General features: G+C 41.3%; 2 protein-coding genes across 4 annotated transcripts in view; one reads left to right on the top strand and one right to left on the bottom strand.

Annotated features, from left to right (window-relative positions):
* The window catches only part of LOC137304496 (uncharacterized), a 34,015-nt gene extending 25,275 nt beyond the window's left edge, over nucleotides 1-8,740 (bottom strand). Inside the window, exons 1-2 of the mRNA XM_067973117.1 lie at nucleotides 8,626-8,740; nucleotides 2,207-2,264 (exon numbers count right to left, since the gene is read on the bottom strand). Of these exons, the coding sequence (XP_067829218.1) occupies nucleotides 2,207-2,243 (37 nt within the window). The 5' untranslated portion in view covers nucleotides 2,244-2,264; nucleotides 8,626-8,740. The remainder of the gene's footprint in view (nucleotides 1-2,206; nucleotides 2,265-8,625) is intronic.
* Nucleotides 8,550-24,410, top strand: part of cc2d1a (coiled-coil and C2 domain containing 1A) — a 109,754-nt gene continuing 93,893 nt past the window's right edge. For 2 of the 3 annotated variants that reach the window (XM_067973118.1, XM_067973119.1), the window contains exons 1-10: nucleotides 8,550-8,906; nucleotides 11,586-11,724; nucleotides 14,790-14,902; nucleotides 17,001-17,093; nucleotides 18,738-18,875; nucleotides 19,521-19,869; nucleotides 22,046-22,170; nucleotides 23,016-23,088; nucleotides 23,307-23,402; nucleotides 24,230-24,360. In XM_067973118.1, coding sequence (XP_067829219.1) covers nucleotides 8,847-8,906; nucleotides 11,586-11,724; nucleotides 14,790-14,902; nucleotides 17,001-17,093; nucleotides 18,738-18,875; nucleotides 19,521-19,869; nucleotides 22,046-22,170; nucleotides 23,016-23,088; nucleotides 23,307-23,402; nucleotides 24,230-24,360 — 1,317 coding nt within the window. In that variant the 5' untranslated portion in view covers nucleotides 8,550-8,846. The remainder of the gene's footprint in view (nucleotides 8,907-11,585; nucleotides 11,725-14,789; nucleotides 14,903-17,000; nucleotides 17,094-18,737; nucleotides 18,876-19,520; nucleotides 19,870-22,045; nucleotides 22,171-23,015; nucleotides 23,089-23,306; nucleotides 23,403-24,229; nucleotides 24,361-24,410) is intronic. The other variant, XM_067973120.1, reaches the window with a different exon arrangement.

Raw genomic sequence — 24,410 nt, 5'->3', positions numbered from 1 at the left:
GAACAATAATACATGGTGTTTACAGACTGCCCCTGCAACTGCCCGTTGCCAAGGCAATCACCGTGTTCAGACAGAGAGGTGTTACCTGCACAACCCATTATATTGGGTCATTTGCTGGCTCTCTCTGCCTTCCGGATGTTTCTGCCTCTCTCTGTGTTTTTTTTTCTCTGTTTTTTTTCCCTGTTTGTTTTTTTGTTGAATGTGTATTCGGAGGTTCTGCAGGTAACACCTCTCTGTCTGAACACGGTGATTGCCTTGGCAACGGGCAGTTGCAGGGGCAGTCTGTAAACACCATGTATTATTGTTCAATATGTATAAATGCGTAGGCTTCAAGGAGATCTTGAAACATTTGCCTGAGGAAGGAGAAAATCTCCGAAAGCTTGTGAATTTAAAATAAAATTGCTGGACTATAACTTGGTGTTGTAAAATTGTTTACAATTAATATATCTTGCAATCCCCCTAGGAGGATCTAGGATCATCTTCACTGGCTGATTCCCAATGTTGCACCCTAAGCACACAACTGCACTGCTCCGTTCATGGTAATGAAGCTGTACAGTTGGGAGGTTGGTCAGAAACAGCAACAGCAACAACTTGCATTTGTATACTGCCTTTGAAGTAATAAAACATCCCATAGTGCTTCACAGGCGCATATTCAGACACCGAGCCAAGAAGAAAACATTAGGGCAGATGACCAAAAGCTTGGTCAAAGAAATAAGTTTTAAGGAGGGTCTTAAAGGAGAGAGAGGTGGAGAGGCGAAGAGGTTTAGGGAGAGAATTCCAGATCTTAGGGCCTAAACAGCTGAAGGCACGGCTGCCAATGGTGCAGTGAAAGAAGAGACAGATGGACAAGAGGCCAGAGCTGGAGCAATGCAGAGATCTTGGAAGGTTGTAGGGCTGGAGGAGGTTACAGAGATAGGGAGGGGCAAGGCCATGGAGGGATTTGAATTCAAATGCAAATCAGGAGTTGGGCCCAGCAGTGTTCCAGGATCCTCTCAAATGATAAAGTACAAAGGAATATATACTGTAGCATTATTAGGATCAGGCACACAATGTTCTACTTAGGTCATTGAAAACCACGAACTTTGCAATTTGCGCATAGATGACTATACACTCATTATATCTGATGTAAAGCAGGAATATTGAGTACTGTTACTGCACCATTTAGATTTAAACACTACAGCTCCAAAGAAAGAAAGAATGATCATTGTTCATCAGATGGGGCTTTGAATTGTGGTTTTAATTAACTGAATAACACTAGAAAGATAATGATACCCGCTCATTATTAATCTGGGCAGCTAACAAGCATTCAAGCATGTAAGACTTATTAAGCACTTTTCTGAAGGACATGTTCTCAATAAGGTGGAACAGGTCACTGCATGAGTGGGAAAATTAGGTGTTGGCCCATGGTGCAGGACACCAGTAAGCATGAAAAGAATAGGAGAGAATGCAAAATAAGTCAAGGGCAAGTATTTGGATGACCCCTCCAGCTTAGGTTGTAAAAGCCTGTGGATTGGAAGAAGAAGGGAAGAATGAGGGAAGTAAGGACAGCTCTGAGATCTTGAGAATGTATCAGAGTGATATTTGATTTTGACACTGAGGATTTAAGGAGGAGGAAGAAATCATAAATTTATATATTTAGACCTTAGGAAGAAAAGTTCAGAGGAACAATGTCCATATCTATTGATAAAAGAGAAAGACAAGAAAGCTTGTGTGAAGGAGAGGTGGCAGGATAGCAGTGATGAAAGGACTACTACTGGCTCCAGCCTTTCAGTACAGGTTCATGGCTCTAATTCCACCCAGTTGCTAAATAACACCTCTGTTGAGATGTGGCTAGAACCATAGACTGCTGTTGGACTACAGCATGTATCCCTTACCTAGGAATATTACTTTCAGAAATAGAGAAATGCTCTCAGTATTCTCAACTTCATATTTGAATTTAAAAGAGTATCATATTTTGATCATCATTTGAAATTATAATGTATAATAAAATTGTGTATTTTGTAATTAAGAACTGAGTTGTCATATTTTGTTACAACATAGAACTCAATATTGCTGCTAATGTCTGAATATTAAATAACAAATACAGTGGATATATTTTCTTTTGGGTATTAGTTTGAAGGAAAAAGCAGATCTGAGAAAATATATCAGCAAGACTGGTGGAAAATGGTAACAGACATTTCTCAGTGGGTGGAATGCTCATACTTACTTGCAGCCACAGGAAGAAACTTCTTCCGTTTACTCATGTCACTTTCCCCAGGTAATATCTGCAAAGCAACAAAACAGACAAATAACAAATACCACAACAAAGTGTACAGTATACAAATAAAAACAAAATCTGAAAGCTGAAATAAAAACATGATATGCATCAGCAAGTCTGCTAGCATCTAAACCAGGAAGCTAGATTAACAATTCAGATTGAAACCCTTAATTAGAACCAGGAACACAGGTACTTATGTACAGTCTGCTGATAAATCAATAATTTTTTGCATTAAAAAATGTAATTATTCAATAATTTAAAATAAGCAACATGTACTAAATGGTACAATTTTAAAGGGGTGCAGGAACAGAGAGACCTGGGGGTGCACATACACAAATTTCTGAAGGTGGCAGGAAAAGTTGAGAAGGCTGTTAAAAAAGCAAATGGGATCCTGGGCTTTATTAATAGAGGCATAGAGTACCAAAGCAAGGTAGTTATGCTAAATCTTCATAAAACACTGGTTAGGCCTCAGCTGGAGTATTGTGTTCAATTCTGGGCACCACACTTTAGGAAGGATGTCAAGAGATGTACTAGAATGATACCAGGTCTGAGGGACCTCGGTTATGTGGAGAGACTGGAGAAGCTGGGGTTGGTCTCCTTAGAACAGAGAAGGTTAAGCGGAGATTTAATAGAGCTGTTCAAAATCGTTAATGGCTTTGACAGACTAAATAAGGAGAAACTATTTCCAATGGCAGAAGGGTCGGTGACCAGAGGACACAGATTTAAGGTGATTGGCAAAAGAGCCAGAGGTGACATGAGGAAACGTTTTTTTACGCAGTAAGTTGTAATTATCTGGAATACACTGCCTGAAAGGGTGGCGGAAGCAGATTCAATAGTAACTTTCAAAAGGGAATTGGATAAGTACTTGAAGGGAAAAAATTTAGTGATACGGGGAAAGAGCAGTGGAATGGGACTAATTGGATAGCTCTTTCCAAGAGCCGGCATAGGCACAATGGGCCGAACGGCCTCCTCTTGTGTTTACCTACTACGATATTATGATAAATAATACAGTAAAGTGGGAATTTAGTGCTAACAATTGAATTATATGATCATTTTAATTAAGCAATTTGGGTATCAGAAACTTCTACCAAGAGATAAGAAAGTTTAAAACTTGTTTGTAAACAGAATACAGTCCCCACCACTTAAAACATCCATGTTTAAAACGGGCCGTCGCTTATATCGGCCAAAAAGCGATAACCATTATCCATTTGCATTAACGTCAATTTCAAAATTGCTGGTTATAGCATCTTAAGTGCTCCGTTTATTTTGGGCAGAAACAGCCATGCTTACTTACTAGCTTGCACCTCGTTGAGGTGCACTGAATGTTAAAATAAAATTACTATCCCCATATTGTAACAGTAATACTAATTACAAAGTTGCATCAGCAAAGAATCCTCCCCAACGTGTGCAACATCTGTGCCCAATAGAATACACTCAGTAAAAGCTAATATAAAAACTGCTGCCTGTATCCTAACTCGCACCAAGTCCCGTTCACCCTTGTGCTCGCTGACCTATATTGGCTCCCAGTCTGGGAATTCCTCGATTTTAAAATTCTCATCCTTGCTTTCAAATCCCTCCATGGCCTTGCCCCTCTCTATCTCTGTAACCTCCTCCAGCCCTACAACCCCCCCCCCCCCACCCCGAGATCTCTGGCTGCTCCAATTCTTGTCTCTTGCGCATCTCCGATTTTAATCGCTCCACCATTGGCGGCCGTGCCTTCAGCTGCCTAGGCCCCAAGCTCTGGAAATTCCTCCCTAAATCACACTGCCTCTCTACCTCTCTCTCCTCCTTTAAGATGCTCCTTAAAACCTCTCTCTTTGACTAAGCTTTTGATCACCTGTCCTAAAATCTCCTTATGTGGCTCAGTGTCAAATGCTGTCTGATAACGCTCCTGTGAAGTGCCTTGGGACATTTTACTACGTTAAAGGCGCTATATAAATCCAAGTTGTTGTTGCACGGAATCTTCAATCGCATAAGTTGGGTTTATCAAGAAAAACAAGGTTTAATCCCAAACAGGATTTTTTTAAATTATGAAATTATGAAATTAAAAACTACTGTTTTTCTCACTAGTTTAAATGTATTTTTATTCACTCTGATACACTCCAAGAGAAGCAAAAAGCAATCTTTCACCAATTTAGTTGAGCCTTTGTTAATTTACATCATGCTCTGCAAATTGTAGATGCCATTTTCTGCATAATTAGCACAATGCTAAATCAACCCGGAATGTGCTGTTTAATTATGTTGTCTGCAACAAGCACATAACAGTGGCTTTCCAGTCAAATTAGAAATCTTTGCCAGCTGTGGCAACACCCAGTTAGAGACTTTAAACATCTTTCAAGTATCCTAATTACATGTTGCTTACACGCGTCATGATACTCTCTGCTGGCTCTTAGAGCTAGGCAAGATTCCTTACACTTGCAATAACGTCTTATTAAAAGTGGTGGCACTGGTATTATTTTGGGTGCTCATCTGCCATAAAGTCTATCAAACGTCATACCAGCCATCGTGTATAGCGGGCAAATTGCGTTTGCACGTGTGCGCCCGCTATAAGCTGTGGGAACTGTATAACCTTTTGTTCTCGCAGTAAATTTCTGCAGCTTTAATAGATGTTCTGACAATGGAGGGATACAAGAAGGCACTAAATCATAAACTGCAGAAAATATATTTGTTGCTCATATAGAATTTAGGTTTTATTTTTAAATGACCAATTTTGTTTAACTGCACTAAAATCAACTTTGCACAACATTTGGGAAATAAATGTTTTTTGAGAAGAGTGGCATCAATTGCAATTATGACCAGATGTTTAAGTCAGTGAGAATAACAGATAGTGCTAAGTATATTAGGGTAGAATTTTCATGGAGGTTCTGCCGATCTCCCACTGCAACGGAAACCCTGGAGAAACGGTGTAAATGGCTGTTCCCACCAAAGTTATGGCAGGAGATCAGGAGAACCCCGCGGAAGGTCTACCCCGTTACACATAGCAGTACTATCATACGCTTCAGCCTTGACTGAGTGGTAGCACTCCCGCCTCTGAGTTAGAGGATCGTGGGTTCAAGTTCCACACTGGACATTTGAGCACGTAATCCAGGCTGAGGGAGTGTTGCACTGCCAGAGGTGCTGTCTTTCAGATGAGACGTTAAACCGAGGCCCTGTCTGCCCACCCCGGTGGACGTAAAATATCCCATGGCACTATTTTAATGAAGGTCAGAGGAGTTCTCCCTGATGTCCTGGACAATATTTATCCCTCAACCAACATCACTAAAATAGATTATCTCTTCATTATATCATGGCTGTTTGTGGGACCTTGCTGTGTGCAAATTGATGATCACATCTGCAGAGATTTATAGACATTGCCTGAGAGTGGCACTGAGGAGTGGCACAGTGGATTGAAACATTGACATGCTATGCCATGCAGTGGGGAAGATGGGCTCACATCTGAGATCTACACTTGTTGAGTCACTTCCCCATAAGGAGCAAAGGAAAATGGATGCTCACCTCCCAGTTACTTTTCAGAGCAGCTTTTGGAGTAGGTTAGCCACCAATACTCTTTGCCATGGATGGTGTGATGGTGTACACCAAGGAAATCTCATCACCATCCAAAGAAACCTACCATCAATGACCCACCCTCTGGAATTTCCTCCCTAAACCCACCTGTCTCTTCACCTCCCTCTCCTGCTTTAAGCCACTCCTCAAAACCCACCTCTTTGACCAAGCCTTTCGTCTCCCTTCTTTGGCTTGGCGTCCATTTTTTTTGATTACACCTCTGTAGAGCGCCTTGAGACATTTTCAACATTAAAGGCACTGTATAAATGCAAGTTGCTGTTACATCATGTATGATGACATTCATTCTATTTTTGGACAGATGTTGCACTAGTATCTAATATCTCCTTATGTGGCTCAGTGTCAAATGTTGTTTGATAATGCTTCTGTGAGGCACCTTGGGACATTTTACTGCATTAAAAGGTGCTTTATAGGTGCAAGTTGTTGTTGTTATAGCTATAAATTTATCAGGGAATAATAATCTGCAGTTGATTAAAGAGAAATTCTACATCCACAACATTTTGAGATAATTATCTAACAACTACTTTGTTCCACTTCGACTCCAGGCTCTTGTTACATCATATCTAGGAAATCACATGGAATAGGTTTCATTTTATTACATCACATCATTTTAAAGTTGGAATCATAGTTTGTTATATTATCCCCATTTTGTTATAGTGGCTATGCCACATCTAAAGCAGACTTTAATAAATGTGCTAAAACTGTATATTTTCACCACAAAATTCCCTCCCAACTATCCACTGAAGGTTCCTGGTAGCAAGTGACTACCAGATGTTTTAAATTATAATAATTATGTCAATCATGCCTTTAATGATGCATTTGTACTGCAAGTTTACTGCCAATGGCCAATAGTTACAGGACTCACAGGGAACCAATGAGAAAAAAAATACTCCCAACACAGTGAAAACAAAAAAAACATGAACCCAGTGAAACTTAGAGGGAAAACCACAAGCGGAGAAAACACATTAAAAAGCCTGCATTTATATAGCGCCTTTCACAACATCAGGATGCTCCAAAGCACTTTACAGCCAATGAAGTACTTTTAAAGTGCTGCTTTAATGTAGGAAACATGGCAGCCAATGTGCACACAGCAAGATCCCACAACCAGTGATAATGATCAGATAATCTGTTTTTAAGTGATATTGGTTGAGGGGTAAATATTGACTCCCCTGCTCTTCTTCTATTAGCACTATGGGATCTTTTACCTCCACCTGAGAGAGCAGACGTTTTGGTTTAATGTCTCATTCCAAAGACAGCGCCTCTGACAGTGCAGCACTCACTCAGTACTGCACTGGAGTGTCAGCCTAGATTATATGCTCAAATCTCTAGAATGGGACTTGAACCTGCGATCTTCTAACTCAGAGGCAAGAGAGCTACCAACTGAGCCACAGTTGACTCTCCAACAGATATTTAAATCAGATTCACCACCAAGAAGTGTGAAGTAATGCATTTGGAGAGGGCAAACAAGGTAAGGGCGTACACAATAAATGGGAGGATACTGAGAGGTGTAGAGGAACAAAGGGACTTTGGAGTGCATGTCCACAGATCCCTGAAGATAGGACAGGTAGATCAGGTGGTGAAAAAGGCATACAGAATACTTTCCTTTATTACAGAGGTATAGAATATAAGAGCAGGGAGGTTATGCTAGAACTGTATAAAACATTGGTTAGGCCACAGTATGAGTACTGCGTACAATTCTGGTCACATTACAGGAAAGATGTGATTGCACTAGAGAGGGTACAGAGGAGATTTATGAGGATGTTGCCAGGGCTGGAGAATGTTAGCTATGAGAAAAGATTGGATGGGCTGGGGTTGTTTTCTTTGGAACAAAGGAGGCAGAAGGGTGATTGAATTGAGGTACATAAAATTATAACAGGACGAGATAGTGTGGATAGGGAGGACCTATTTCCCTTAGCAAAGGGGTCAGTGACCAGGGGGCATAGATTTAAAGGTAGAAGGGTTAGAGGGGAGCTGAGGACAATTTTTTCACCCAGAGGGTGGTAGGGGTCTGGAACTCACTGCCTGAAAGGGTGGTAGAGGCAGAAACTCTTAACTCATTTAAAAAGTACTTGGATGAGCACTTGAAGTACCCCATAACCTACAGGGCTACGGACCAAGTGCTGGAACGTGGGATTAAGCTCGACAGCTCTTTTTTCCGCCAGCACGGACACGATGAACCGAATGGCCTCCTTCTGTGCCGAAACTTTCTATGATTCTATTCTATGACAACTCCTCAAATTAAGCCTGAAACGGCCTGAATCACTCAACAACCTTCCGTTCCCATCCGTCAGGAATTGGCGTTCGCTTTTTAAAATCGTTTTCTCAACTAAACCTATTAACGACAATTCCAGATATAAAATTCATTCTTCAGATAAATTACTGGTTATTTTCGGTGGCTACCGGTTATTAATAAACTCCCAAATCCGCACGTTCTTCTTCACCCGAAGTTGACGTTTCTTTCCCGCCTGCCATGCGAATGCACTGCACCTGCGCGTCATCGCGCTGCCCCTTGGGTAACGTAGTTCTTTATGTGCAAAAATGGGCTCCGTCCGCCTACCACCTCATTAAACTACAACCCCCGGCATGCCCGGCGCCGTCACAACAACCGGCAGTTCTCAAGCACCCAACGCCTTCAACGCGAGTACAACTGTTTCACAACAGTACGGGCAGTGACCTTTTTGCGACAGTTTGGGCAAGAACCGTGAGATTGTTATTTAACGCTGCGGAGGAAACTAGTAGGAGGAAAAAAGAAAGCGGAAGCGACAGGCGGTAAAGTCCCGAGTTACTGAGGAGATTGCGGTGGTTACCGGCTGAAAACGACCCTCAGTCTCTGGAGTGATTTTGTTGTAAGTGGCGGTTGGCGGACTTTCCTCACTTGGCGTTTGACAACCCCTGAGGCCCCGCGCTCTCCGATTAATCGGATTATTATCGAGATGCACTTTGATCCCCGCGGTCCCTCCCAGTTTTAACAAAAAAAAAACAAGATTTAATTTATTTCGATGAGACTTTGAGACCCAAACGGCCCGGAATGAACAGGAATAAAAGAACACCGGAGCCCAAGGGCCGGGGAGCGGCGAAAGCCAGGCAGGTAAGAGCAAGAGACCGGACAGGTGGGACCCACACGCCCAGGACAACTGTCAATCATGCAGGGAGGGAGCAAAACACACCTATAAACCCAAGGCCTGTCGTTCATTTATCTGTCTTGTCTTTCTCTATTAAATAATGTAAAACGCTTTAAAATAAAGATAATCATTTACAAAATAAACACTTTATTAATTGGTGCCACTGTCACTGGGGTAGCGAAAGTGTCTGCAAAAACTCTCATTTAAAATTCTAGATTTTAACGAAAAACACAAGTGCTGCAAATTTGAACCAAAAACAGAACAAAAAAATAGAAGCACGCAGTAGGTCAGCATCCCGGAGAGAAAAGACAGGTGGTTTTCCTGTTTTTGTACAGTTTTTATATTCTGCCTTTCCAATCTTAGATTGTGTCTGGAGAAAGCACTTAGAGCGTTTTCTTCTTTTAACTCGCCGCCTTAATTTGCTCCCACCATCAGGTGGGGTGTAGTTCTAGTGGTTACTGATCTGTCAATGATGGTGGGCGCAACAGGCGATGATGAATTAAAAGTATTCCCTAGGACGTTTATCTCACAACACTAAAAGGTATTGACTTAAATATGATTCCTTGCCTCTTCCAGCAAATGTAGTGACAACACTGCCACAGAGTGGTGGGACATGGGCTTGCTTACTCCTGTGTGGTTTTCTCCCCTTGTATTGATTGATTGATTCAACAGTTGAGCTTCCTTAGAGGCCAGAAACTCAAATATCCCTTGTGATTTAACGATCAGTTAGAAATAGTTTAATGTATTATGACGTTTTTGTGGACTTAACCAAAAGTAGAATTCAGCTTGTGCTGTTGATATTGTTACTGCAGCCTAAATAGTATTTAATTTCATTTTAATGTTTTGATTTATCAATGGTCAGTATTTATCATTGATGTCCTGTTGTATTTTTATTGTTAATTTTGATTGTGAAATGTTTTGGGCTGTTGTGAGGACATAATAAGGTGCTACATAAAAACAAGCTTTTTTTTCTTTTTGACAGAAATATGAAAATGATTGGTAGCAATTAATGGTGCAGTCACAGTACAATGTTGCATTGGTGCAATGTAGTGATTTTTCTTCGCACCAGTGTTGCAGACATATTGTAAATGCAGCCTGAGTCCAAGAGTTGGCGCTCAATTCAACACCATAGCAATGCAGAGTGAGACACTCTGGAGGAGGGAGTCTCACTGGGCTTCACTTCAAAGGTACTTCAGAGCTTAACACCTGGCATACATTACACAAGTTTCAGTGCCGTGTGAAGTGGAAACTGCTTCATGCCAACACTGAGCTTGTGTTAATGCACGGTGATAAACTGGTTGTCTGACACTATTTGTTAATGACAGTAATACGTTCAATCCTGGATGGGGAAGTGGGGTAGAATTAAACTGACTACAGGTTCTACACACTGTGATGCTATTCTAATGTGATCCATGACCCATGCAATGACAGTGATATCATGTTAATATAGTGTAGCTTCAATCCATTGATCAGTATGACAAATGTCTGTTTATATTAAGAGATTAAGATGGCTTCATAAACCATGAGAGTGAGCCTATGTCTGCTTTATCAGCATCATTCCAACCCTGAGATTTATTCCATTTTTGATGCACATAATATGTACAGGGGAAATTCATCTAGGTGAATGTGTTTATTCTGTTTCAAGAATTCCCTTTTTCTGTGCCAGTGGTGGTCAGGACCGACAGTAATTTACAGCGATTGTGTCCTGTAGCTTGAACTGAAATACCGCACGACATGGATGATATCAAGTTTTATTTCCAGTGTTGTCATTGGGACTTCAATAAAGTGTGATGCTTGGCGGTTGAAATTTCAATTATGTCCATTTAAAAAATATGCAACAATACAGCCATTGAGTTTTCTCCTCTTACTGTGGTTACACTGAGACCTGGGTTGTGGGAGAGGGGACTAAGTGCGCTGCTAGCTTACATTTACTTCGACAGTACAAGCCATCTTCTTTTGAACGATCCGTGCAGTGGGCTCACTATTCCGTGCATGCACGCACTGATCGTGACAAGTTGGCCACGCTCGTAATGATGCCTGTGCATTGAATCAGTAGAAACAAACGTCCTGATGCAACAACTGGGAATCACTGCACACATATGTGATGGTATCGTGGCATTAATTCATGCCATCACTGCCTGTAAGGGCTGTGTTGACACCTTTACAGCAGGTTTACTGGCCCCAGGAAGACTGGCAGCATTTGGGAAGGCACAGTTAAAACTATCTTTTTTTAAAAAAAAAATTAAAAATCTGCGTATTTAGCTTTCCACATCAGCATTTGGGTTGTGTCTGAACAGAGTATCTTGAACTCTGTAGCGCTGGGGTGAAGTAGTGGGGGATATATCAATCCATGTTAAGTACCTTTTAAAGAGTTGAAAAGGAATTTTCTGAAATTGGCCACAAGTTTTTTTTTGTGTGGTTAAGGGGTGGGTAAGTGATGTGTGTGGTTGTGCCATATATATGGATGATGGTCTTTTCCTGTGTTTGTACGGGTTTATCGCTAATGGTGGAACGACTTTGAGGTAATGAATAGAATTTCGCATGAGAAACAGATAGCACATTCAAAAGTGTTACCTTTTTATTCGTCCCTTTCTCTTCCCTGCTTTTATGAATGCTAAGTTCATAGCAAGTATATGTTTTCACAGCTTGGGCTGCTGGTCGACTTCTCACCGGACGGTATGACGATGGATGTGAGCGACGGTGCAAATGATGCTGATTTGGAAGCAGAACTGGCAGAAATTACTGGAGAAAAGCCAGCTACCAGAGGAAAGCCAAAAGGAAAAGGTATGTAATATATCCGCCCCGCCCCACCAACCCCAAGCTTCTGAATGTGAAACTGTATTAAAGATTAGGGCACATTTCCTATCGTTGTCGCAGTGAGGGACATGCATTCATCGAGACCTGTCATGGGGGTGGGGGAGCAGTTTTTAAACGTGGTTAGTACTGATCTCCAGTTTCTTTTTGCTCAGTGAGAAACCATTACTTGGCTCTGTAAAAAGACAGATGGAATGAAAGGCTGGGACCTGCCTTGAGAGGATGCGACTGAGACCTGACTTGAGAGGAGTCCCAATCAGTTTGAGAACAGTAACAAGCATGAGTTTAGAGGCACAGAAACAAAAGTTAGACTGGGACTAAAAAGGCAGCACAGAGCCCGAAAGGAGTTATAGATAAAATAAATTTGGGCCTTAAACTAAATGGCATTGAAAAGATGTAAAAATTGTTTAAGGACCCAAATTCTTTTTCTTTAACCACTTGCAAGCTTTGTGCTACCTTTTCGTAACTAGAAACTTGGAAGAGTTTAAAACCCTTAACCCAAATTGCCGCAAGCTCCTTATGTTTCAGGCCTCGTTTCCTATTTAATGAACAATATAGTGTTTCATCTGACATCAGAAAAGAAAGACCTGCATTTATATAGCACCTTATCACTGAAGCATTTTTAAAAAGCTTCACATACAATGAATGGGTGACGCAGGTACGGTCACATTTATAGCCCATTCCTAGTTACTCTGAGAAGGTAGTGGTGGGCCTTCTCCTTGAATTGCTGCAATCCTTGTAGCAATAGTGCTCTCACTGGATTTGAAGGATATTGACCCAGTGCCAGTGACGGAACAGTGATATAGGTCCAAATCAGGATGATGTGTGATTTGAAGGTGATGGTGTTCCCATGATATTGCTGCTCTTTCAATGATGGGAGTTGCAAAGGAGGCATGTGCTTCTAACTAACTTGCTGAATTTTGGGGGTACATCTTGTAGATAGTACAGACTGCTGCCACTATGTGCCAGTGATGGAGTGTTGCATATTGAGTCGAGAGGTACCGGCCGAATAAACTGCTCTGATCTGGGTGTTGTTGCAGCTGCCCCCACCCAGGAAGGTGATAAGTATTCTGTCACATTCCTGATTTGTGCCTTGCAGATGGTGGAGAGACTTTGAGCAGTTAGGAGGTGAACTGCTCCTCAGTATCTAGCCTCTGCCCTGCTCTTCTAACCAGTTGTGTTTCTGGCCAATGGTGCCCACCCCCCTCCCAAAAAGATGGTGATTATGGAGGAACTAGGTAATGGTGGTGCAGTTGATGTTCAGGGGAGGATAGCTGGGCTTTCTCTTTTTCAGGATGGTCATTACCTGGCACTTATGTGGCGCAAATTTACTTATCACTTGTCAGCCCGTGACCTTATTTGAAGAAGAGCAGGGAGTTCTCCCAGTGTCTTGACCAACATTTATTCCTCAACCAACTCTGCCAAAAACAGATTATCTGGTCATTTTTCTCATTACTGTTTGTGGGACCTTGCTGTGCACAAATCGGCTGCTGCGATTCTCTCATTACATCAGTGACCATACTTCAAAATACTTCATTGGCTGTGAAGCACTTTGGGACATGAATGCCACTATATAAATCCTTTTTTAAAATCTTTTTTCTTTCAAATGACTAGAGTCTCGACCTTGGTTAGGAGAAGCCCTGACAGTAAACAGTGTTCAGATATGGTAACTATACAGAATACTCTGTTATAGTTCAGTGTGGTTGTACAAAACCATAGTTTTTGCATTAACTGGATCACTATTTAGATTTTTTTTTCTTTAGAATATTTTCCCTTGCGTTTTACAACTTATCTTCTGTCTCTTATTTTTAAATGACCTCCAGCTCTACCAAACTATTTCCTGACTAATAGGATAGGCAGGCCTCCTGTTCCCTCACCTCTTCCAGTATTCCTCCTAAAGTCCTGGGAAGTGTGCAAAACTGATGCTTGTTGACATGATTTCTCATTTTTAAAAATTAAAATAAATCTGTTCTCCTCTGTCCATCCGGTCCCCTAATGACCAGGATGAGGTTTGGAGCAATCGGGAATCTGTATTACATAGATTTAAATGTTAATCTTTACTACAAATATTCATGGTCAAGGAAACTTTACATTAATTTAATAAAATGCTGTCCAGACCAGCTGATTGCAGTAACTCTAAACTGTGTAATTACTCACAACCAAGTGATAATCCCACGTACATCCTCTCTCTACTTCTTGTTTTCGACCCATGTTGAACCCCATGCAGCAGGACTTGACCTAATTAGAATAGCAATTAACTGCTCATCTCCAGGAGAGGGTAAAATGGAACAGGTGAGTTTTGTCTTGCCGGACTGCTCAAACATACCTCCTGGCATTTTGTACAAGGAATGGCATTAATGCCGTTCAGAGGTGTGTTTTTATCCCTCTTAATCTTTCAGCTGAATAAGCTGAGAGATGTTAGTACATGGAATGAAACATTTTTTTTCTACTTTTATTGTCAGTATCTAGCGCTCTCAGATCAGGTCTGCTATGGACTGGGTGAATTTTCTTTTTGCCCTAACAGTGTGTTTTAACCCCAGATCTCAGATGAGCACCCCCATATTTTTTCTTTCTCTCAGCAGCCAATTTACAACAAAAACAATTTGCATTTATATAGTGCCTTTAGCGTAGTAAAATGTCTCGAGGCGCTTCACAGGAGCGTTATCAAACAAAATTTGACACTGAGCCATGTAAGGAGATATTAGGACAGGTGACCAAAGAGGTAGGTTTTAAGGAGCGTCTTAAAGGAAGAGAACGTATGCTGAATTGAGTGTAGCTTGCACTTGGGCCCACTAGTGATTAGATTGAAAGTACCCCAAACTTATTTCAGTTAGAACCATCAGACGCAACAGAGATGTTAAGTTTCCATCCCAATCAGTCTTTGCTGAAGTTGAATCCTGATCCCAAAAGTGAAAGGATTGAATTCAAACACACTATAGTCCTATCATGCTTCTTGAGTGAGGAATGGAGAAGATGATACACTAGGTTATTTAAAAAAAGTAAGTCTAGCCCTGATGAGCCTTCTGTTTTTGTAGCCCCACTCCCATTGGAAGATATTGAGAGAATGGCAGCTCTATGCATGAAGGACCTTGATGAAGAAGACGATGATGATGATGATGATGTGGATGATGATGACGCGGACTTGATGGTAAATATAGTTTGAGAAAGCTTTAAAATACTTCTTGCCCTGATTTCACTCAATTTTCTCTAGCTTGGAGAGTAATTAGGAGGATCATTGAGTTCTCTGACCTGAACTCCAATACCACTCAACACTGAACCAATAGGCAGTGCTATTACTGAGGCTACAGATGGAAAACAAACTTCCGAGAAGTCCCTGCTTCAATAGGGATATCTTGTTCCAGATTCCATTCCTAATATGAGAACTAACAAAATGTCCACAGTCTAGGATTCAGGTCCTTCATCATTGAAATGTGAAATAAACTAGGTCACTGTGCCTACTATTATGGTTGCTTTCCAACAACATTATGTTGTTGCTGAAGACTTGCAGAATGCAGTCAAGGCATCATGCATTCAGCTTTCGATGTGGTTTAAATAGTGCGCACCTCCTTCATATTTACATGCAGAGACCGTCACAGATTGAACCTGGGACTTTGTTGGTGTGAATGGCTCAGTATCACACTGAATATTTTCCCACTGAGACATGGAAGAGCCTAAGTACTCCTTTACATCCTGGTTTTCATTTGGAGCTAATAACTTGTGCAGTTTACAAGTCTAAGAGAGAGTACAATATTTTTGTTTTTTTTAATATAAATAAGACTGTGATAATGCTTTGAACATATTCACGCACATTACTGCCAAGTTCCTCTAACAAACTGTTGCAATATGTGTTTGTAATTAAGAGACTTCTTTCTGCAGCTCTAGATACAGCTCCATTAGAGATTGGGGGGGGAAGAAGTTGGAAGAACCAAGATTGGCACAACAATCTGATGTGCCAATATAATGGGAATTTTGCACATTATAAGGAGACACATTTGGTGGCTATTTCTAATCTTTCTAATCCATCTCCAAATCTATCATTATATCCATCCTGTTGTTTGCTCTCCCACCATCATTTGTTCCATAGCTGCTTGCTATCCTGTTTCTTCAATGTATACTTTTTTCTTCTATCTACCATCATTTTTTTTTCTGCTTGCCGCGATCTCAATGTTAAACAGCTGCTTGTTGCTCTTCCAGGCATTACTGATGCACAGACAGCCAAGAGCAAGATTGCTGTCAGTCTTGTGGCCTTGGCTCAGTGGTGGAATTTTCATGTCTGAGTTAAGGTTGTAGGTTCAAGTCCCACTCCAGAGACTTGAGCACGTAATCTAGATCGACACTTCAGAGTAGCACGGAGGGAGTGCTGCTCTTTTGGAGGTGCCTTCTTTTGGATGTTAAACAGAGTGGGTAGAAAAGATCCCATGTCACTTTTTGAAGAAGAGCAGGGGCATTCTCCCAGTGTCCTGGCCAACCTTTATCTCTCAACCAACATCACTAAAACAGATTATCTGGTCATTTATCTCATGGGATCTTACTGTGCACAAATTGGCTGCCATGTTTTCCTACATTACAACAGTGACTACACTTCAAAAGTACTTCATTGGCTGCAAAGTGCTTTGGGATGCCCTGTGGTTATGAAAAGTGCTCTATAAATGCAAGTGCTCGCTCTCTCTCTTCCCACCTTTCGAAGGAATCAGGTTTTGCCTCTCTCCCATATAGCATAGAACGAACAAGCTATGCGACTGGGTTTGTTGAGAAGTTGGTGAGACTGTAGATAAGTTAATTACCTTGTAGGCTGTAGATAAGTTAATTACTATGTGCCTGGGAATGCTCCATGACTTTGTTTTTCGATAAAGAGCAATGCTCGGTTCTTTTTTCTGCAACCTCAACAGAACAGCACACACCCATTTCCCAGAGCAAAGCTCTAAACTCCTGTTTTCTCTGGGGTTTAACTTCTACTGGTATTTGCTGTAAAAATGTGTTAGTTTAAAATTCCTGTGTTTTTTTTAACGCAGTTGGGTTAACCTGTTGGTGAACAACTGCGTTAAAATATGTACACAAGGAACTCTACAAGAATGAATCAAGCAGTCCGCTACTCTTGACTATTCTTTAAATTCATCATCCGCTAATAGTAAAATGAAACACAATGCAGCCTGATTACACTTTTGATTTTATAGGTCGGTATTTGGTTTATATTATAAGCAATGTGATATTTTGACACTGTTTTAATTAAGTTATTGTTTCTCTAGGCTGAACTGAATGAAGTGCTTGAGGATGATAGACACAGTAAGAATGCAGCATCCCTAATAGAAAGTAGGCCTATTCATGACCCAGTCCCACAGGTAGGTTAAGTCTCAACTCCATTATCATTTAAAAAAAAATATTGAACTTGTGTTTCTTGCAGTTAACACTTTTGACATGGATCCTGCAATTAATGCATTTTATTTACTTTATTCCTCTCCTAAAAAGAATGATGCATTCTACCCATGGGCTGTGCCAGTCCCCAAGTTTTAGCTCTAGTTTGTTGTTGCCATGATGTTTAAGAGGAGACTAAACCTTCCCTAGATTAGGAACTTTTATTTAATGGCATGTGTAATTGAGACTACCATATTTGGGAGTGGAACACATAAAATAGATTTAGGATTAGTACAAGAACCATAAAGGGAAAGGCAAGAAAAGTTTTTTTTTTTGCAGAACTGGTTAATGGGATGTGGGATAGATTACCATGAATGTCGCAGCTTCAATAATCAATCCTAGATTTAAGAAGAAATTAGATGACCACTTGAATAAAAATATCAGAAGGTACGGGGAGAGAGTGGGGAATTGCGATTGGAACAGATGGCCCTCATGGGCCAAACGGGCTCCTTTTTTGTGCTGAAATTTCTATGATGTTTACTTCTTTCTCTGAGAAGACATCATGGATTTTCAAATCCAGGACTACTTGGTTCCAGTGCCATAGTAAGTGCACTCTCCGTTGGACAATATGCATTAATTGCTTCAGAGGGAACTCTCCTTATTGTCCCAAGTGACTTCTATTTCCCAGGCTGTTTTTCCTTTTGGTGAGAAATAGCTAAATTGATGAGCATTGTGTAAATTTGATGGTAGCTAAGTGAAGACTCTCAGACTCATTTTACTTGGGATCTTTATCTGCAGTCAGAGAGGAGACTCATCCCATCAGTATGGGCTGGATTCAGACCGAGGCTCCAAAGTTTAAATGGCATTCACACAAGGAAAAAAAGTCGCTCAAAAAATTTACTTTGTGTCCTGGACTAAACCAGTTTGCCTGTTTCTGTTGTCTCATCTTTTGCTCCTCGCACCCCAAAAATTAATGTCTGCCCTTCGTTAGATGTGACAGCATGTTAACTTTTTAATAAGGATCTTTGTCCAGACATTCCAATCTACAGAATACTGTAGTAGTTCAATATCTGCTACAAGAAGCTTTTTACAAAATTAAGAGGTGTTTTGATAGAGTAAATAGGGAGAAACTGTTTTCACTGGCGGGAGGGTCAGTAACCAGAAGACACAGATTTAAGATAATTGGCAAAAGAACCAGAGGAGAGATGAGGAGAATTTTATTTTTATGCAGCGAGTTGTTATGTTTGGGACTGTACTGCCTGAAACTGTGGTGGAAGCAGATTCAATAGTAACTTTCAGAGGGAATTGGATAAATACTTGAAAAGGAAAAAATTTGGAGGGCCACGGGGAAAGAACAGGGAGTGGGACGAATTAGATAACTAATTCTGAAAGAGTCGGCACAGGCACGATGGTCCAAATGGCTGCCTCCTGTGCTGTATGATTCTAAGAAGCTGCTGATGAATTGTGTAACTATTGTCATGGCAAGTTTGATAATGTTCTGTCAATCAAACTGTAGACTAATATTTTCTTCACTTTGGTAACTAACTTTAGCTGCATGGTGAAACTGTTATTGGTACCATTTCACTTTGATATCTGTAGCTGTAATTGACTCTGCTTGTTTTTAATTGCAGCCCAATACAGCGCCTGCAATCACTGATGGACTGGAAGGCACTCTGGTAGAGAGGATTGACATGTACAGATCTGCAATTGACAATGCCAAACAATCTGGCGAGAGCTCCAAATGTCGAAGATATGAACGTGGCCTTAAGGTTAAAAAAAATGTTAAAGTAATTGAGAAATCTACTGGTTAAAGAACTGATTAAGCAGTACTGGGCCATACAGACCTGGAAGGTCCCAGGTTTAATTCCCTGGTCAATGCTGAGTTAGAACTATAGAGGTTTACACCATAGATGGAGGCCATTTGGCCCATCGTGTTTGTAATAGCTCTTTGCTTGAGCAATCCAAAGCTAATCCTGCCTCAGCCAGCACAGTAGTAGGGGTTCTCCAGTTGGGGTTAGACCCTAAGAGCCTTTCACCCAGTGTTTTTTCTCCTTCAAATAATGCAGGCACCATTGACAGATGCATAATGAAGGTATCATGGCTGCTTCCTGGATAATCAGAATTGATATGCACCATATGTTTCTGTGGTGCACTACTACCTGAACATTAATTGAGTCCAAGCTCCTTTCGTACTGCGCTGATGTGTCAGCTTAGGTTATGTCCTCAGGTTCTGGAGTAGGGCTTGAGCCCATAATCTTCTGACTATTGGTAGCATGTTAGGCTTTCACTATCTTGAAAGTAGTGTTCAAGACTATTTGGATATGATGGATTTTGGTCCACAGGTAGTGTTTGGGTGGTTAGCAATGTAGCATTTTCAGTTCCATAATTGATTTACTCTGATCTTTCATTTTTAGACTTTACAATCCATGCTTACATCTGTGAAGAAAGGGAAAAAGATTAATGAAGAGGACATCCCGCCCCCTGTGGGCTCTGGGAAAAGTAGTAATACTACAACAGCCTCACCCACCTCTGGGACCTCAATGTCTTTAACAGAAGGCGGTTCTATCTTAAACAACCTGTCTGTGCCCAGAGAGGATCCTGTGCCAGCAGCACAACCTGCACCACCTCCTATACTACCCAAACCAAAGATGTCTGCACCTGAGGTTGTTCCTCCTCCACCAGCCAAAAGACCAAGCCCACGTGTGCAAGTGCCACTGCCTGTCAAAATGGAGGCAGCTATGCCAATGACTAATAACAGAGCAGGTAGGATCAGAATGGGACCTGCTGTCAGCGAGTTTCTATTTCCTGAGGGTTATTTTTTTGAACTGCCAACCATGGCTCAGTGGGAAGCACTCTTACCTCTGAGTCAGAAGGTTGAGAGTTCAAGCCCCGCTCCATAGACTTGAGCATATAATCCAAGCTGACACTCCAGTGCAGCACTGAGGGAGTTCTGCACTGTCGGAGGTGCTGTCTTTCAGATTAGATGTTAAACCAATATCTCATCTGCCCTCTCAGGTGGATGTAAAAGATCCCAAGGCTCTATTTTGAAGACGAGCAGGGGAGTTCTCCCCGATGTCCTGGCCAATATTTATTCCTCAGCCAACATCACTAAAACAGATTACCTGGTCATTACCTTCTTGCTGTGTGCAAATTGGCTGCCGCATTTCCTATATTACAACGATGACTATATGTCAAAAAATACTTAATTGGCTGTAAAGTGCTTTGGGAAGTTGAGGTCATGAAAGGTGCTATGCAAGTACAAGTCTTTTAACATATGGGTTAGTGAAGTGTCACATCTTCTAATTATTATAAAAAGGTGTAAATTAAACATTCTGTCATCAGGCAAAATCGGATGTATTGACTTTCTGCTACTGTTGAATTTTACTTTTAATTTAAAAACCTAATTGAGTTTGACTCAGATTATCGTCTAAAGCACATGGTCAGACGAAGAATTATTCTTCTGCTGCCTGAAGATTAGGCGAATACAAGAAGGCTCATGGTAATTCCAGTGGCCTAATTACAGTAACAAGGGTTTCTGTTCAACCTGGGAAACACTACACCACACTATTATGGCCTGGAATTTCCTCAAACATTGTAATCGACAAGTTAAGCCAAAATTATTGCGAATCTTGCCGTCAGCAGTTTTAAGCCGAAATTTTCTAACAATCTCATTAGCATACTGCAGAACATAAATGTGTAAAATGAGCAGAAATCAGTGTAAGCAATCGGGGCCTGAGAAGTGTGGAACTAGCACCATATTCCTTCTTTAAATCTCTCTCTTATGCATGAAAATTAAAGTTTGAAGCTGTCAAACCAACCCTTTATGCACATTAGGCAAAGCGCATATAATAAAATGCAATCACTGAAGCTTTTCGAATTTGAATGTAACTCATTCTGATGCTATTACAATGCATTTGATATAGAAAATACATTGTGGGTTTCTGTGAGATTTTTTAAAAATTGCTTAAAAAATCACAATGAAACACTAGAAATATGACTTTGCGTCCTGCTGCACCTAAAATTTTAGATGTGAATTTATGCCCGTTCAAAATTGGTGTAAATGCAGGAAACTTGCGATCTCTGGTCTTTTGCATGGGGAAGGGGGAGCTATGTTAATGAGCGGTGGAGGGTTTGGGAAGAAGTTTCATTTTCGGTGCAAAAGATCAAGGAAACTCGGGCATAGCTTAAAAATGGGCGTAAGTTTCCTATCTTTTGCACTGAAAATCAGCTTTACGCATCCGTAGCCTGTTGTTTTGGCGCAAGTTTACAGGAAATTCTGGGCCTATATGTTCAAAGACAGCCTTGGGCTTGTGGAGAGATGTGCATGGGATTGCTTACAGGAGTGCTCCTGGATGCAGAGCAGAAGAAATACCTTGTGAAGCCTAGAAAATGTACAAGTACTTTCATTTGATGCATATCTTAGACTACTGTGACTTCAATGCATTGTTTAACTGCATAGCCATTGCATCAAGTGATTCATAGTGGAGTGATACTGAAGTTCATTTCACCTGAATGTTACGAGGAGTTACAAATCTTGTGTATTGATAACAGCTGACAAGGTAGATAACTGGCTGGGCAGTGGGTTCACTCAGTTCTTGGGCCAGGGTTCAAACCGAGCCCCGACTGCGAGGATAAAAGTCTGAAGGCTGTAAAGGTTTAGAGAGAAATTTAAGTCTAAGCTGAGTTCCTAGTAGGTGTGAATGGACAACACAAATCTCAGAGGGGAAAAATCTTTGTGTGGTTCATTGTGACCCTTTAGCCCTAGTGCATTTACAGAACAGTGTTACACACCTACCTTTCTGTAGCATGTTGGTGCTACTGTTGCTGGATTTTTTTTTTGGACTTAATGAGGGGCACTACAATTTTAAGAACTAATGTGCAGCCTTTCTTGCCTATGTTGAAAATCTATAAATTCTCTTCTTCTCTTGACTTTGTTCAGAATCAATGAATTCCAGCATGAAGGGGACAGTGATGAGCAGACAGAGAGAATACAAACTGGCGGCGCTGCATGCCAAACGCAATGGGGACACCGAGCTGGCAACAAAATACTACCGAATAAGCAAGGTGAGACTAATGCCAAACTGTAGTGACCCTCGTGTTTCAAGTGGACAGCAGCAACTTGGCCAGAATCTGAGTTTCATGAAAGAGCCGGGGGAAAAGTCCAGGCATTTTGAAAATGTATAATATTCCTTTTGGAATTTGTTGATATCCAATTTTTAATATGTTTAGAGTTTAAAATGTTGGGAGCTCATGTTAGTATTATGGGTGGTATATGCTGCTGTAGGGAAGCAATGATGTATTAGGTTCAACAGCCTAGACTAGTTTGATGTCTCCTCTGTCTGTTAATAGTAAAGATCCTACATGAAATGTATTTGGTGCGTCTCAATCAGTTTCCCTTAACATTGGCCCAAAGCACAAAACTACTGTACAACTAACTCAGCACTAATTAGCATTAAGTAGTCAGCCTCGCTCGGAGAGGCCACTGGATGACTGGTGAAGCAAATGGAAAAATGTCGGGAGATTTGCTCGCCATCTGGAAGTTCTGGCACTGGGTACCTGAGATGAAACAATGTGAACAAAATTCACAAAAGAATGTTGGACTTGGGCTGAAATCTTCAAAACTGAGATTGATAATTTTTTGTTAGGCTAGGGTAGTAAAAGTTACGGAACCATGGTGGGTAGATGGAGTCAAGATACAGCTCAGCCGTGATCTAATTGAATGGCGGAATTGGCTTTAGGGGCTGAATGGCTGCCTGCTGTTCCTAAACAGCATTTGGAGGGTGAGGGAAGAGAAGTAATATTTCGGAACTTCAGCAAGCCTTCTGTCTTCTCTGCTCACTGGAGGCTGTGCAGAAAATGCAGATTACCCCTGTATCTTTAACAGCTTTTTGTTTTTTTTTTCAAATCAGAAATTTGATCCTGTTCTTGAGGCACTGGACAGAGGAGAGACTGTGGACTTCAGTGGCCTGCCTCCCCCTCTTGGTATGCCCTTGATAAGTTGTGCATTTGTGTCATCGGTATATCTTCCTGTTTCTGTTCTATCGCTGTGGTCTATGATTTTTGCACCGTATTGTGGGAACCAGTTATCGGCTGTGTTTGATGTAGGGTCCTGCCTGAATTTAATGAGTTAAGAAAACTGGGTCTAGGACTGTAGAATTAACTTGGCTGCTTCCATTTCTTTGTTTATTTTATCTCCCCAGATCTTTTACCAAAGGACCAATCATCGATCACTCCTTCTCATTCATCTGCTCTCTCGGTCCCAGCATCCTCTCCTGCAAAGCCACTGACTTCTTCAGGTGGGTCTTGTATCCGATTGGTGGATCCTGCGTCTTCTGGTCAGTTCAGAATGATTCTGTTGTTCTTCCAATTCCCTCCCCTTCTGTCCTGCTGAAGAGCTGACTCTTGCTGGGATGTGGTTCTTTGTGTTCAGCTGCCCTCTGTCACCTTGCCAAAGTGGCCATTCTTCACATGTGAGCCTGGACAAGTCATAGGTGGCATAACAGCTAAGCCTGATCCTGTCCTCGCCTCACAGTCCACAACCATACTTTCCAGTAGGAGTCACTAGAGAGCGATCAAGAACGCTGGCTGATTTTCCCCCCCCCCCCCCCCCTGCTTAGTGCCCCTACTCCAACTGAGGTCAGCTAACTCAGCACAGTCTAGAAATATAACCTGGGACCCTCCCGGTCTGTATGGCTTAATTCCACACTGGACTGCATGTTTGCACTAAATATACGAACATACATAAAATGACCTTTTTGAACACTTAATGAACCTGCACTCACTGCACCAGTCAGCAACTTGTTCCAGAGGTCGATGACTTTCTGAGAAAATAAAATCCCCTGACATCTAGTTCTATGCTTATGTACACTGTACTTTACTTCTACTGTACACTGCCTTTACTCTGACAAGAACACCATTACCACGATCTGGGCAACTGATATTGCGGCGTTTCAGTACCTGGTGTTAGGACACTTCTCATGCCAGGTATATAGAGTAAATGGAGCTTTGGATTTATCCCCAGGGCCTTTGTAAATGTGGCAGAACTATCTCCATTGACCCGATACAGAATTGCGAGTACAGAAACGAGCCCTTCTATTGATTAGGTTTTTCTTCATATCTGCAGGTATTCCCCCTCCCCCTAAAGATATCATGGAGGCCCTTCAACAGAGAATGGACAAGTACAAGTCTGCTGCAGCACAGGCCAAGAGTGCAGGGAATGACCGGAAAGCACGAATGCATGAACGCATAGTCAAAGTAAGCCAGCTTCAAAAGTATATTGTTTTGGTCAACCTTTTCAAATTTAA

The sequence above is a fragment of the Heptranchias perlo genome, chromosome 37 (genome assembly GCF_035084215.1).
Source record: "Heptranchias perlo isolate sHepPer1 chromosome 37, sHepPer1.hap1, whole genome shotgun sequence".
NCBI classification, from domain to species: domain Eukaryota; kingdom Metazoa; phylum Chordata; class Chondrichthyes; order Hexanchiformes; family Hexanchidae; genus Heptranchias; species Heptranchias perlo.
The sequence above is the reverse complement of the archived record's forward strand: the minus strand, read 5'-3'. Positions and strand labels throughout refer to the sequence as shown.